This window comes from Mustelus asterias, chromosome 6 (assembly GCF_964213995.1).
Source record: "Mustelus asterias chromosome 6, sMusAst1.hap1.1, whole genome shotgun sequence".
NCBI lineage: Eukaryota > Metazoa > Chordata > Chondrichthyes > Carcharhiniformes > Triakidae > Mustelus > Mustelus asterias.
In genome coordinates, this window is record NC_135806.1 from 84,554,186 (window position 1) to 84,568,998 (window position 14,813).

The 14,813-nt window shown below is 41.6% G+C and overlaps 1 protein-coding gene across 7 annotated transcripts in view; it reads right to left on the minus strand.

Annotated features, from left to right (window-relative positions):
- The window catches only part of ythdc2 (YTH domain containing 2), a 91,335-nt gene extending 76,805 nt beyond the window's left edge, over nucleotides 1–14,530 (minus strand). For 5 of the 7 annotated variants that reach the window (XM_078214650.1, XM_078214649.1, XM_078214648.1 and 2 more), the window contains exons 1-4: nucleotides 14,485–14,530; nucleotides 7,401–7,564; nucleotides 2,658–2,748; nucleotides 397–593 (exon numbers count right to left, since the gene is read on the minus strand). In XM_078214650.1, the coding sequence (XP_078070776.1) occupies nucleotides 397–593; nucleotides 2,658–2,748; nucleotides 7,401–7,557 (445 nt within the window). In that variant the 5' untranslated portion in view covers nucleotides 7,558–7,564; nucleotides 14,485–14,530. Of the gene's footprint in view, nucleotides 1–396; nucleotides 594–2,657; nucleotides 2,749–7,400; nucleotides 7,565–14,052 lie in introns of all 7 variants that reach the window. The other 2 variants (XM_078214647.1, XM_078214652.1) reach the window with 1 other exon arrangement.
- Nucleotides 14,531–14,813: the final 283 nt, after the last annotated feature.

The window sequence follows — 14,813 nt, forward strand, 5'->3', positions numbered from 1 at the left end:
AATTTTGAAAAGGAAAGCAACTGAATACAGTGTGCATCACTTAATGTGTTGAAAGCTAAAAGCAGCATAGAATAGATAAGTAAATTTCTAAAATATAAACAAAACGCCAAAATCTTGAAATAGGTTTTAAGCTACAGCTGTGTACAATGATCTTCCAATCAGGAATATTTATAACAACAGTAACCCATTTATTTTAAATAATGGCAATGAGAAAATCTAAGTAATTAAATATTATAGCCATTGATGAGTTTTTAACACAACATAAACATCAGAAGGTTAGTCCTGTGAGTAACCCCAGGGTGACCAATCGAATGTTAGATTTTTAAAGTTGTAAAACTGAGATAAATCAGCCAAATAAGTTTATTTCTTTCCTCCAAAATAAACAGCAACACATACCTGCTTCAACAGTTAATGCATTCCCACGTTCAGTTTTAGGTAAAAGGTCTGTGCGCTCTTTATTAGTCACAGGAAACCGCTGAATTAGATTGCGAATGGCATGTTTCATGCTATGGGTTAGTGTGCAGGTCATGACAGCCTGAGCTATCTCGGAGCCATCTTTCTTCTTTATTGTAAGAAATCGGTGAGCCCCCTTTCTGAAAAGAAAGGATCAATTACTGTTTCTCAAGCAACTTTAAAAGACAAAGCATGGAAACATAAAACTAAACGGAACTTTGATGTATGAAAAGCATTTTCTCACTGCAGCATGGCTCTCATGAAATATGGGCGAAAATAGTCATTAATGTAAGTTTAAAAAATCATAAGATACAAATATTAGTGCTGTAATACTTGCAGAAATAGCCTGCACTGCAACTTATTAAACATTTCTTTGCATTTCCTCCATTTCAGACAGCGTTTCATAGATTCACTTGAATAGCCAATTTAATAATATCAATTGAAAATGCACAATATGCAGCATGCTCCAGAAGTGGACACATCAGACTCAGCTGGGGGTGGGAACAAAGGAATACCAAACAAACTTAACTTGAAAGAAGAATTAGCAAATGTAACTAAGTACTTTAAGGTTGAGGGTTTATGGAAGCACAGTGTTGTTAAAAAAAAATTCCAAATCACCCTTAAAGCCTCAGATGTTTGGATGAAGGAAACAGAATAGCAGAGCAGGTCAGCACTGGAAGAGTGAATGAAGGTCATGGAAAGATTTGTAAAGAAAGCTTTTGATGAGTGCAGAACCAGAAGTAGGTGGCAAGAAGAGGCAATAGATGATTAGGACTTAATACTGGATATGAGCAATGGAATTTGTGGGAGATCATGGTAAAGAGATCACTGTAGAAGTAGAGTTTAGATGAAAGCTTCAGTAGTGATAGGAGGTAGAGATCGGCAGGTAATATTACAGGAACTTGAAATAGGTCATCCTAGTGATGGGTAGAATGTGAGGTGTGATGATGGATGCTATTTATTTTAAATATTTTTGGGAACATGGTAATATTTTGTAAAGAAGATTGTGAGTCTGTGTGTCCATGATAATCAAACTGGGAAAAAGTTAATAGAGACAGCTTGTCTGTGAGAGCTGAGAGATAAAAGGGTAAGGTGCTGGGTGCATGCATTTGTAATGAGGCGCTGAAATGAGGTTGGATTGGCAAATAAATAGGTTGAGTTTAAAATTTGCATTAGGAAAGAGGTAGGAATTTGGCTTTTCAGCTGTTAAATTTCAAAAGGAAGTTAGAAGTAACAAGGAACTTTTCCAACATACAAAGGCTTCATCAGTAAACAAAAAGGTTGTAAAGTTTTATTGGCCTGAAAGTGGAGGCAACAGGAAAACGTTAAAGATTTTTATACTTTGGAATTCGAAGTTGGAGTTGAGTTCAAACAGGTGCTTGAAGACAAACAGAATCCGAGTTGAAAGAATATTTGAGGAAAGATGTTGAGCTAAGTTGAGATGGCTGTGTAGGGGAGATGTCCTGACACCAGCTCTGTGCTAGGAGAAGGTGTGATAGTTATATCATCCAATCAAGTCATAAACGTTTTTGTTTTCGGAAAACAGCTTATTTTATTTTAAACTTTATTGATTTCCCCAGCAGAATGGAAGGATTGGAGAAGTCATGTGGCATACCTTTATTAAAGTGACAACAGGTTTTGCTGGGGCCGGGGGGGGGGGGGGGGGGGGGGTGTACATTAACATGCCATCTTCAAGGATATAATCGGTGGCTTTAACCAAAAAGTTATTTTCTATGGACAGAGATAAAGGTAATTGACATCTGAAAAAATAGCAGTTTTATTGTAGGATGTTGGGGTATGGTAACAAGTTCTTTTAGAATGAGTAACTATTCAGTTTGTATTTTGCTGACGAAGTGTTTGATTTTCAAGTAGCAAATAGGTTATTTTGCTTGAATGGATTTACTCAACCTTTTGGAGCTATAAAGTTGCAACCATCTTTCCATTTATGTTGTACATCAAACACAGCATCTTTTAACAGTAATTGATCTATTCTTATGTATTTTTCACCTGTGGTATAAAATAGTGAAAAAGATTGCAAATGATTAATTTGTAACTTTGAATGTAATTAAATTTAAATATAAAAGCATCTCAATTGTGCTCTGCTCAGGTTTCAAGACTTGCCCTGTACAATACATTCTGTAAAACTACTAAAGATATACCATAGCATGCAAGTATCAGACATGCACCAACTCTTTGCAACTCACCCTTTGCTTTTAGAGATCAGGCCAAGGGACTGGGCAAGGCGATGGATAAATGCCCTTTCTGTACTAGTCAGCGAAGATGGAAATTCCATTTCTAGAAAAAAAACTGATTAGTTGCAGCTGCTGAAATTGTCAGTTATGTAATATTTAATCTAGTTTTCACAATTTGAAATTCTTTTAGTACATTGAAGCACAGCAAGAGACATTACTGCATACTGTTAAAACTCCAAACTTGCAATTAATGAAGAAACATTCCTTCCTCAGTCATTTTCATTAATTCATCCTAGATTTAAAAACATACTATTTTTAAATTAAATAGAAAATGCTGGAAACACTCAAGTCTGGCAGTATCTGTGAAGAGAGAAACAATTAATGTTCCAGGTCATGACCTTGCATCAGAAACTCCGTTTTTGTTTTGTCCACTTGTCTCACACACCTTACCTTTTAAAAATCTGAACTGGCTGCTCTTGATTAAAAGACTACAAAATAAGATAAGAGTCCATGGAGTTGGGGGTGGTATATTAGCATGGATAGAGGACTGGCTAACTGGTAGATGACAGCAAGTTGGGATAAGAGAAACATTTTTGGATGGCAAACTAAGTAGTGGAATGAGGATCTGTGCCATGGCCACAATTATTTATAATGCGTATTAATGACTTGGATAAGGGAAATGAATGTAATATTGCCAAGCTGCTAATGATACAAAACTAGGGGGAAGGCAAGTGGTGAGGATGACAAGGGACAGGTGTTAGAGGCCATATTAGCTACATGTGCAAATCCTGTCATGGCTGCTAAATCTCCTGTCATGGCTGCTAAATCTCAAAAACAGGACTTGTGCAGGCAAGTTTTCTGATTGCGATCTTCTTGGGCCCTCCCAATGACACGATCAGGTTCAAGCCCAGGAAGGACGCAAACTGGATTTGCATGAATTTAAAAGCATTTTCCTATACTTAGTGTGGTTAACATCTCATCTTTAGCCCTCACTGAATCTTCCCACTGACCAGGCATGACGTCACGCCAGCGTGAATTACTATCGCTTTATAAAGACAGGAACTAGGCGCCATGACTTCTGAGAGGGAGGAAGGGGGTAGGTAGGTACCACTGTCTCCATTGAGCACTAGGGAGTCCAAAGAGACAGAACATGTGCATTCTGAGAGTCTAGCCATCTGGCGGACATTCAGGGCCAGTGAGAACAACTGTGTCCGGATAGGGAGATGCACTGTACCACTGGGAGAAGGGTTAAAGAATGCAAGGTGCTACAGTGGTGAAGAACAAAAATATTTAATTCAGTGACATGTCCAAATGTAACAAGTGAGAATGCTCCCCAACTACCTGTGCCTAACGTCACCCATGCCCCTACAAATCCATACACTTGCTTACCCTCCCACTACATCCAGGTGTATTCCAAGGATACACGTCAGAGGTGGAGGTGTCCTGCTACCTTCCATGCCCTGTTACCCAAGATGCCTTCGGCAGGTGTACTCTGAAGGGCTGGGACCTGACTGACCCCAGCCTACTTTCAGGTGGCACTAGTGTTGTCGCATCACCCTGTTCTGCCACTGTGCCCGAATTGCATCGGTCTCAGGAAGAGGGGATTCAGGTTGGCTGGGAACTCCCAAAGTCTCCTGGGTGGAAGGCCGTGATGTGCTCCAGCGGATGTTCCTCCCTTCAGGTGCTCATGGGCCCCTGGGTTATTCCATGGAATCGAGGAGCAGCTGGAGTGAGCTCCAGAAGCCTCAAAGGCCTGCCACTGTCTGAACCATTCAATTGAAGTATTTCTCACACAGTTCACAACAACAGGTTTTGTATCATCTGCAAACTTTGAACACCCAAGTCTAGCTCGTTAATATAGACCAAGAAAAGTAGTGGTCCCAGTACCGACATCTAGGAAACTATTCTACATATTTCTTTCCAGTCTGAAAAACAATGGTGCACTGCTTTTCAGTTTCTTATCGCACAGCCATCTTTGTATCCACACTGCAACGGCCCTTTTTACTCCATGGTCTTCCACTTTATTGGCAAATTACATGCCCTTATCAAATAATTAACCTGATCATACATAGAAAACACAAGCAAGGATAGGCTATTCGGCCCTTCTGGCCTGCTCCTCCATTCTTATCATGGCTAACCATCAAATTCAATACCCCAATCTTGCCTTTCCTCCCCTCCCCCAATATCCTTTGATCCCTTTAACCCCAAGAGCTACATCTAATACCTTCTTGAAATCACACGTTTTAGCCTCAACTACTTTCTGTAGTTGTGATATTATATAGATTCACCACTCTCTGGGTGAAGAAATTTCTCTTCAGCTATCTCCTAAAACATTTACCCTCAAACTATGGCCCCTAGTTCCAGACTTCCCACCATTGGGAACATTTTTTCTAAGTCTACCCTATCTAGTCGTGTTAGAATTTTATAAGTTTCTATAAGATCCCCTCTCACTCTTCTAAACTCCAATGAATAAAGTCCTAACTAACTCAATCTCTCCTTACATGACAGTCTTGCCATTCCAGGAATCAGTCTGGTAAATCTTCGCTGCACTGCCTCTACAGCAAGAATATCCTTCCTCAGATAAAAACACCAAAACAGCACACAATATTCCAGGTGTGGCCCCACCAATGCCCTATATAATTGCAGCAAAATATCCCTATCCCTATACTCAAACTTCTTTCACTATGAAGGCCAACATACCATTTGCCTTCTTTACTGCCTGCTGTACCTGCATGTTTACTCCTCGCAACTGATGCACAAGGACACCAAGGTCTCACTGAATATCCATTTCTCTCAATTTACACCCATTCAAATAATAATCTGCCTTCTTATTTTTGCTACTGAAGTGGATAACTTCACATTTATCTACATTATACTGCATCTGGCATGCATATGTCCACACACTCAGCCTGTCCAAGCATCTCTGCATCCTTCCCACAGCTCACCCTCCCACCCAACTTAGTATCATCTGCAAATTTGGAGATGATACATGGAGTTCCCTTGTCGAAATGATTAATATATAATGTGAATAGTTGGGGATTCTAGCACAGATCCCTGTAGAACCCTACTAGTCACTGCCTGCCAATTGGAAAAAGGCCCATTTATTCAAACTCTTTGCTTCCTGTCTGTTAACCAGCTTTCTATCCATCTCAAATGTACTACACGCAATCCCATGTACTTAAACTTTACATAGTAATCTGCTATGTGAGACCTTGTCGAAAGCCTTCTAAAAGTCTAAATAAACAACACCCACCAGTTCTCCCTGGTCAACTCTATTAGTTACATCTTCAAAGAATTCCAGTACATTTGTCAAGCATGATTCCCTCTTGTAAATTAATGTTAACTTTCTCTGATTATACAACCGCTTTCCAAATGTTGTGCTATGAAATCCTGATAATGGACTCCAGCAACTTCCCCAGTACCGGCGTTAGGCTCACTGGTCTATAGTTTCCTCTTTTCTCTCTACCTCCGATTTGGAAAAGCAGGCTTACATTCGCTACACTCCAATCTGTAGAAACGATTCCAGAGCCCAAAGAATTTTGGAAATGGCCACCATTAGATCTATTATTTCTAGGGACACTTCTTTAGGTACTCTGGGATGAGGAGCATCAAACCCTGGAGATCCAATCGCTTCAATCCCATTAATTTTCCCAAAAGCATTTTTCTACTTATACTGATTTCCTTCAGTTCCTCACTAAAACTTGTGTTTCTCAGAACTTCCAGTACATTATTCATGTCTTCCCTGTGAAGACAGAAGCAAAGTATGAATTTAGTTCTTCAGCCATTTCTTTGTTCCCCGTTATGAATTTCCCCGTTTCTTGACTGTCAGGGGCCTATATTAATTTTTATGAATCTTTTTTCCCTTTACATACCAACAGAAACTTTTAGGGTCAGTTTTTATGTTCCCTACTAGCTTACTTTTATACTCTATTTTCCCCTTCTTAAATCAATCCCTTGGTCCACCTTTGCTGAGCTTTAAGCTGCTCCCAACCCTCAGGTCTATTGCTTTTTCTTGCTAATTTGTATGCTTCTTCCTTGAATCGAATACTATCTCTAATTTCCCTTGTAAGCCATGGTTTGGCCACAGTTTCCTTTCCACTTTTGCGCCAAATAGGATTAAACAACATTTGGGGTTCATCAATTCATTCCTTGAATGCCTGTCCACTGTCCTTCCTTTCAATAATGTTTCCCACTCCATCATTGCCAATCCATGCCTCATGCCATCATAGTTATCTTTATTGAGATTCAGGGCCTGGTCTTAGAATCAACTACCTCACTATCCACCTGGGCGGCATGGTAGCACAGTGGTTAGCACTGCTGCCTGACAGGGCCAGAGACCCGGGTTCAATTCCCGGCTTGGGTCACTGTCTGTGTGGAGTCTGCATGTTCTCCCTACGTCTGCTTGTTTTTCCTCCGGGTATGCCGGTTTCTTTCCACAGTCTGAAAAATGTGCATTAGCCATGCTAAATTCTCCCTCGGTGTACCCAAACAGGCGCCGGTGTGTGGTGACTAAGGGATTTTCACAGTAACTTCATTGCAGTGTTAATGTAAGCCTACTTGGGACACTAATAAATAAACTTTAAACTTGATAAGGAATTCTATTATTAACCTTTTCTGTTATCCATCAAAAACACAATCACGACAAGCACAATTTGAACTTAACAAGTCCATGCTGGCTTTCCTTCATTAAACTATACTTGCCCAAATGAAATTAAAAAGAGATTTTCAGCAACAATGCACTGTTACTGTATGCACCTTTTTGATCACCATAACGGAACCTCTCTAAGGCTATGTTCACGGCAATTTTAACTTCTTCATCAATCCGAATATCCTTAAATCCTTTGGCTTTAGAGGCAGCTTGGCTTGACTGGGCACTCCCAGGTCGTGGGGACACACTCGTAGGCCTCGACATACTGGATCTAAGGAAACAAGAATGATGTTGAAATTTTCTCAAGAAAAAATATCTCTAATTAATTCTACACAATATCGAAGAAGATAACTAAGTATTTAAAAATTACAAATCCTACCTGAATAATTGGATTGAATTTTTAATCAAATTCAATTGATATTTCACAAGTTTGAACCAACATGTTTCATTACCTTGAACATATACAATGTCTCCTAATTCTACATTCCTTACAAAGGATCACCAGTTGCACAAATAAGTTCAGTAGTACACAAAGCAAAAATTATCTTTAATGCTCAGAGGTCATTTTCCCTGGCTGGAGAATCTAAAACTACAGGGCATTTTTGTTTTATTTTTTCATGGGACATTGGTGTTGCTGGCAATGCCAATATTTGCTCCCTATTTCCAATTGCCCTCAAGCTGGTAGTCAGCAGCTTTCCTGAACCACAGCAATCCATTTGATGCAGGTACACCCACAGTGCTAACAGGAAGGGGATTCCATGTCAAGTAGGCCTTTTTGTTCCCTCATCACCTACCGCAGGCTCAGTCAAGCAGGAATGTCTTTCAGAACTCAGCCAGCTTAATCAGTAATGATAGTACTGAGTCACTCTTCATAATGGACTTTGTAATCCCTCAAACAAATTACCCTCAGTGCTTCTTCCAAGTGGGTTCAATATAGTGGAATACTGATTCGTCAGCTGGGGGGGAAAGTGGGAGGTGGGAATAAACAGGTTTCCTTGGCCATGTTTGACCTGATGCCATAAGATTTCATGTTGTACAGAGTCAAATGTTGAGCACTCTTGGGACAACTCCCACCCTACCGTATACCACTGGACTGCCATCTCAGGTGGGTCTGTCCGACCATTGAACTGGGCACACCCAGGCATAGTGAAGGTGGTGCTGAAGACACTGATTGTAAGGTAAGACTATGATAAGCTATTCCTTGACTATTCAGTGGGACAGTTCTCCCAATTTTGGCACAAGCACCCCCCCCCAACCCGCACCCCCAGATGTTATTAAGGAAGAACTTAGCATTCATAGAATCCCTACAGTGCAGAAAGTAGCTACTTGGCTCATCAAGTCTGCATTGACTCACCAACAGAGCATCTTTCCCAAGTCTAACCCCCCGCCCTATCCCCGTAACCCCTCACATTTACCTCACTGATCCCCCCTCACCTCCACATCTTGCGACACTAAGGAGCAATTTAGCATGGCCAATAAACCTAATCTGAACATCTTTGGCCTGTGGGAGGAAACCAGAGCATCCGTGCTAACCTCTGTGACACCATGTGGCCTATAAGTCACTTGTTAGTACAGAACTTGATTATTCCTGAAAAGCGACACATGCCGTTGAAGCTTTTCATACTACATTCATCAGGACAGACCCAAGAATGCCAAATTTCGAAGAGAGCGGCAATCATACTACATTAGGAAAGGGTGCTGATTGGTTGACAAGTCAACTCTGATTGTTTGAGGGATTGCCATGGTGCATTTTCCATAGCGGATTGGTGTGTGTGACACAAGTGCAGCTCTGATGGTGGTGATCGTAGGGTTGAGGGTTGATGGAGAACATAAACAGCAGAAGGAAAGGTGACCCCCAAAGGAAATGTTATCCCGGCTGGATAGATTGTTTCCATGAGGGATGGAACAGGATCAACGGAAAGGACGGGAAAAGTATGGAAGCTTGGAAGGAATGCATGGAAAGGCGATGGTATGAGAGAAGTAAATGAGACGATGTTTAGTGTGGCAAAATGACAGGGACAACTATATGAAAAATTATTCATTTGAAAATATTTTGGTACTAAACATGAAGCTTCGCTTGATTTCAATTTTAAAAAATGGAAAAGCTGTCAGGTGATTCAAAAGAATACATCAGTGTTAATTCTATAGAAGAACATAACAGTCTATACCCTCTAGTTGCTACATAGTCTAACTCCAATGGGCATGCCACTACAAACTTAGACTGAAGGAAAGAGCAATTATAATGTTGCTACAAAACCTGAATCCTAAACAAGGTCTTTGGCAAGGCACAAGTCCGCCAGTAAGGAAGCGGATGACACTGCTGATATTATAACAGGCAGATTTCAAGGAAATAGAATGTTTATTCTTCAAATAATATTGAGCTTATGAAATGTAAACCTCCCTTTTTAACTCCAGAATAAACAGTTCCCAATTAGACTTTCAAATTTTATGACTATGAACAAGTCAAGGCCAGATGCGTGACAATTCCTGGATCTCTTTTTACACATAGACAGCTTTATGTAGCTTTTTCCAGTGAATCATAGAACCTACAGTGCAGAAAGAGGCCATTCGGCCCATCGAGTCTGCACCGACCACAATCCCCCCAGGCCCTACCCCCATATCCCCACACATTTTACCCACTAATCCCTCTAACCTACGCATCTCAGTGAAGGGTTTTGATTTTATTTAAGTCTTTGGTGAAATAACTAGAAATCCTATATTTAAAGAAGCACTATTGCGATAGAGGCACTAACTTCACTGCAAATATGGTAGTTTATATTTGTCTCTCCACATAGTGAGATGAACCTCTTTAAAACATACCTTTAAAAACATAGCCACATCCACGAGCTCATTTTGTTGCTTAGAAATGATGTATAAACGTGAAGCACCTTGTCCTTTGGTTTCAAAGAGCACCCAATAAATATACTTAGCAAAGTCCAGGGCCTAGTCTTTGCATTGTAACTGAAAGGGCTTTCAAAAGTCTAACTGACTGCTTGGCACACTGATGAATTCATAGAACAGTTACAGCACAGAAGGAGGCCATTTAACTCATCACGTCCATGCTGGTTCTTTGCAAATGCAACTAACCAGTCTCACTCTACTCATCCCACTTTTTTGCCTCTTGCCTGTAGCCCTTCAATTTTTTTTTCAGATAATTATCCATTCTCTTTTGAAGCCACGATTTTTTCTGTCACCACATGCTCAAACAATGCATTCCAGACCCTATGAAAAATATTTTTCCTCATGTCACCATTGCTTCTTGTGCCAATCATCTTAAAATTGGTTTACCCTGGTTCTCAATCATCTGCCAACAGGAACAGTTTCTCCCCCACCTACTCCATCCAGACTCATCATTTTGAACACCTTTGTTAAATCTCCTTTTAATCTTCTCTTCCTCCAAAAATGAAATACTACACATTTCTCTGCATTAAATTTCATCTGCCATTTGCCCACCATTCCATCTGCCAGTCTATATCCTTTTGAAGTACATCACTACCTCCTCACAGTTCACAATAATTACAAGCTTTTGTGTCAGCCACAAATTTTGAAGTTGTGCACTGTACATGCAAGTCTTAGGTGATGAATATGTTATCAGATGTCCTAACACCAAGCATTGCCCCAGTCCAAACAGAATAGAATGGTATTCACAAAGATGTCACAATGTGCTTCTGGGAACCAAATGGATACTCTGTGATCACAAATTACCTCCTTTAAAATGATTATGCAATTAACACTTCAGGCCACTATTGAGTGGATCAAAAGTTTACCCTTTTCCCAAACAGTTCTATGGGAGTTGCAAAGATCTGCTGCAATTAGGATAGGTTACAAAATGCTTATTCCGGGGTAGATTTTAAGGAACGTATTACAGGGAGGGAAGAGACAGGGCGAGTTGGAGGGTGAATGCCAAAGCACAGGGCCTGGATGGCTGAAGGCATAGCTGCCAATGGCGGGCTGAAGGCATAGCTGCCAATGGCGGGGTGAAGGAGCGAGTGATGCATTGTAATGTGGAGTTCTTGAAGAGTTGTAGGGCTGGAGGAAGTTATAGAGGTTGTAAAGGATGATGCTATATAAGGATTGAGGATTTGAATCTTAAAAGAGACATTGATAAAGTAACTGGAACTGTTTGCAAATTTAAAACAAAACAAAAAAAAAAAAAATCGCTATTATAATTTTCAAGTAGACAGGAATTAAGTTGCACACAGCTACAGATGGTAACACAATTTCAGGTGGCATTAATAAACCATAACAAGACATGCATACTGAGCCAAGTGATCACATGCAAGGAAGCACCACTAAGTTATTCAACAAAACATGAAAGAGAAAAAGAACGTGATACCCGAGGCTGACGTCAAATCTTTCATTTCAAATGATTCAGATATCATAAACTCACAAGAATAAAACCTTAGTAATTGACTGCTGACAAATTTTAGATAACTATTAAATTTTAGATAACTCTATTTTAATAAATATCTTTGGGTACAGAAGGAACAAAGAGCAATACACTCAATTAGAAAAGGGAGGTGGCGGCGTGGTGGTATTGTCATTGGACAAGTAATCCAGAGTCTGGGACCCAGGTTCAAATTCCACCATGCCAGATGTTGGAATTTGACCAGGCTTCTCTGTTGGTGGTTCACTAACGGAAGGGTGTCCTTACCGGGCCTGGCCTACATGGGAGGCCGTCTAAAAAGGCCCAGCAAGTAATTCGGCATTGACCAGAATTGATAAAGGCAAAGTCCTCCTCCTCTGGGTGCTTGTGCCAAAATTGGGAGAGCTGTCTCACGGACTTGGACCTTAATGTCCCAGACATCACCATCCCTGTGCCACCAACTGGACAGATCCAGCAGAGGTTGCAGCATAGTGGCATACAGTTGAAATCTGAATAACAGTGGTTTACAGCTCAGAGTTCATAACATTGTGATGAAGTCTCTTCATGGTCAAATGTAGTCAAGGAAACCTCTTGCTGATTACCATCCCCTCTCAGCTGACGAATCAATACATTTTCATACTGAACACTAGAGGAATCACTGAAGATGTCCTAAAAAGATGTGCTGGTCAGGGTGCATTGGCCATGCTAAATTCTCCCTCAGTGTACCCGAACAAGCGCCAGACTGTGGAAACTAGGGGATTTTCACAGTATCATTGCACTGTTAATGTAAGCCTACTTGTGACACTAATAAATAAACTTTAAAAACAAGTCCTTCAATGTCCTAAAGCTGCTAGACTGGGTTTGCGGCAGATGGTGAGGGAACCAACAAAATAACCAGCCGGCGAAGGTGTATATGTCCATGACAGTGTTGACAGGAATGGCCATCGCACTTGTGGAGACTAAGTCCTGCCTTCAAGTTGAGGACAGACTCAACGTGAAGACAGGACTTAGTCTCCACAACTAAGGGGAGTCTCTCCAATTGAGTCATATTCAGGACATAGGAAAATGGTTGTTGGAGGTCAACCACCTCAGTTCCAGGACATCACCACAGGAGTTCCTCAGGATAGAGCTAGGCCCAACCATCTTTAGCTGCTTCATCAATGACCTTCCTTCTATCATAGGTCAGAAGTGGGAATGTTCACTGATGATTGTGAAATGTTCAGCACCACTCGCAACTCCTCAGATACTGAAGCAGTCCATGTCCAAATGCAGGAAGACTTGGACAATATCCAGGCTTGGGCTGACAAGTACCATCTCCAACACAGAAAATCTAACCATCGGCCCTGGACATTCTATAGGATTACCATTGTTGAATCCCCCACTATCAACATCCAGGGGATTACCATTGAACAAAATCTGAACTGGACCAGCTATATAAATACTGTGGGCACCATAGCAAGTTAGAGGCTAGAAATCCTGCAGCAAGTAATTCACTTCCTGGCTCTCCAAAGCCTGTCCACCATCTGCAAGGCACTAGTCAGAAGTAGTCAGAAGTGTGATGGAATACTTTCCATTTGCCTGGATAAGTGCAGCTCCAACAATACTCAAGAAGCTTGACACTATACAGGGAAACAGCCCAATTGATTGACACCCCATCCACAAACATTCACACTCTCCACCACTGACATACAGTTCCAACAGTGTAGACCATCCACAAGATGCACTGCAGGAACTCACCAGCATTCCTTAGACAGCACCTCCAAACCCACACCCACTACTATCTAGAAGGACAAGGGCAACAGACACCTGGGAACACTGCCACCCAGAAGTTCCCCTCCAAGCCACTCACCATCCAGACTTGGAAAGATATCAACATTCCATCACCATCGCTGGGTCAAAATCCTGGAACCACAGAATACCTATACCACATGGACTGCAGTGGTTCTAGAAGGCAGCTCAGCACCACCTTCTCAAAGGCAATTAAGAATGGGCAATAAATGCTGGCCTCACCAGCAATGCCCACATTCCATGAATTAATAAGTGAGGACAAGAAGCCAATTTGTATTGGCATTCCAAAAACACTTTCTGTCTGGAAGTTCTAATTTGGTATCTTGGTATATTCACATTGGTCAATACGAAGTCACGATGCTGCATACCTCAGAGGAGCTAGAGACTTAAAACTTCAAAATAAGAAATTTACACGTCTGCTGGAGAACCTACGCACCACTGTTGAGATATTTCACTTTCAGAACCTTGACCTTAGTTATGTTGTTATATCCCAACTCTGGCGTCACAACAGAAACTGCTTTGTAAATACTCAACATAAATAAATGTATTCTCAATTACTGATCCCGAAACTGGATCACTTCAAACCCAAACGGAACAGGACAAACCTCGTTTTAAGTCAGTGGATGTGTCACTGCTGGTTTAAGGACAATATACAAATGCAACCTTTCGAGACTTTGGGTCTTGTCAGTAACGTTAAAAGGTGCCACACTTTATGGCGTCCCATGTACAAAGTGTACAAAATCTAAAGGTGAAAGAGAACAAAAACTGTGCCCCTGCCCCAAAGTTTAACCCTGAAGAGAAGGTCAGGAGTTAGGGGCAGGTGAGAACTGGATAAGTAAACCAGGGGCGGCTGGAGAAGACTGGCTACCAACGGAGGCCGCGCCGCTCGCCCGTCCTTCCTGGCAGCCCCGAGACAGATACTCGGCATCATGGGCTAAACACCGAGGAGCCGCCGAGGCCTCGGTCGCGAATCCATCAACCCATGCCGTCTGGCTGAGAGAGAGAAAAGAGAGCAGCTTAGACCCGGCCCCGCTCACCTGTCGCACTCACCCGGCCCCGGCTGGCCTGGCCGCGCATGCTCACTCCCTGCGCCAGAGCGCGCCGCCCACTCACGTGATGGGAGGAAGTTTACTGGCTGCCGGCTCGAGCTCCTGTTTGAACTCCTCACTGCTGCTGCTGGTAAAACCGAGGAAAAGGATGGCAATGCTATAGAAACAACTGGGAACAAAAAAATACTGCAGCTATTAGAAATAAAAATAGAAAATGCTGGAAATACTCGCCAGCATCTGTGGAGAGAGAGTTAAAGATTCAGGTCGAAGCCTTTCACTGAGAGAAGATAGAAATGTTTTAGGTTTTGAACAAGTGG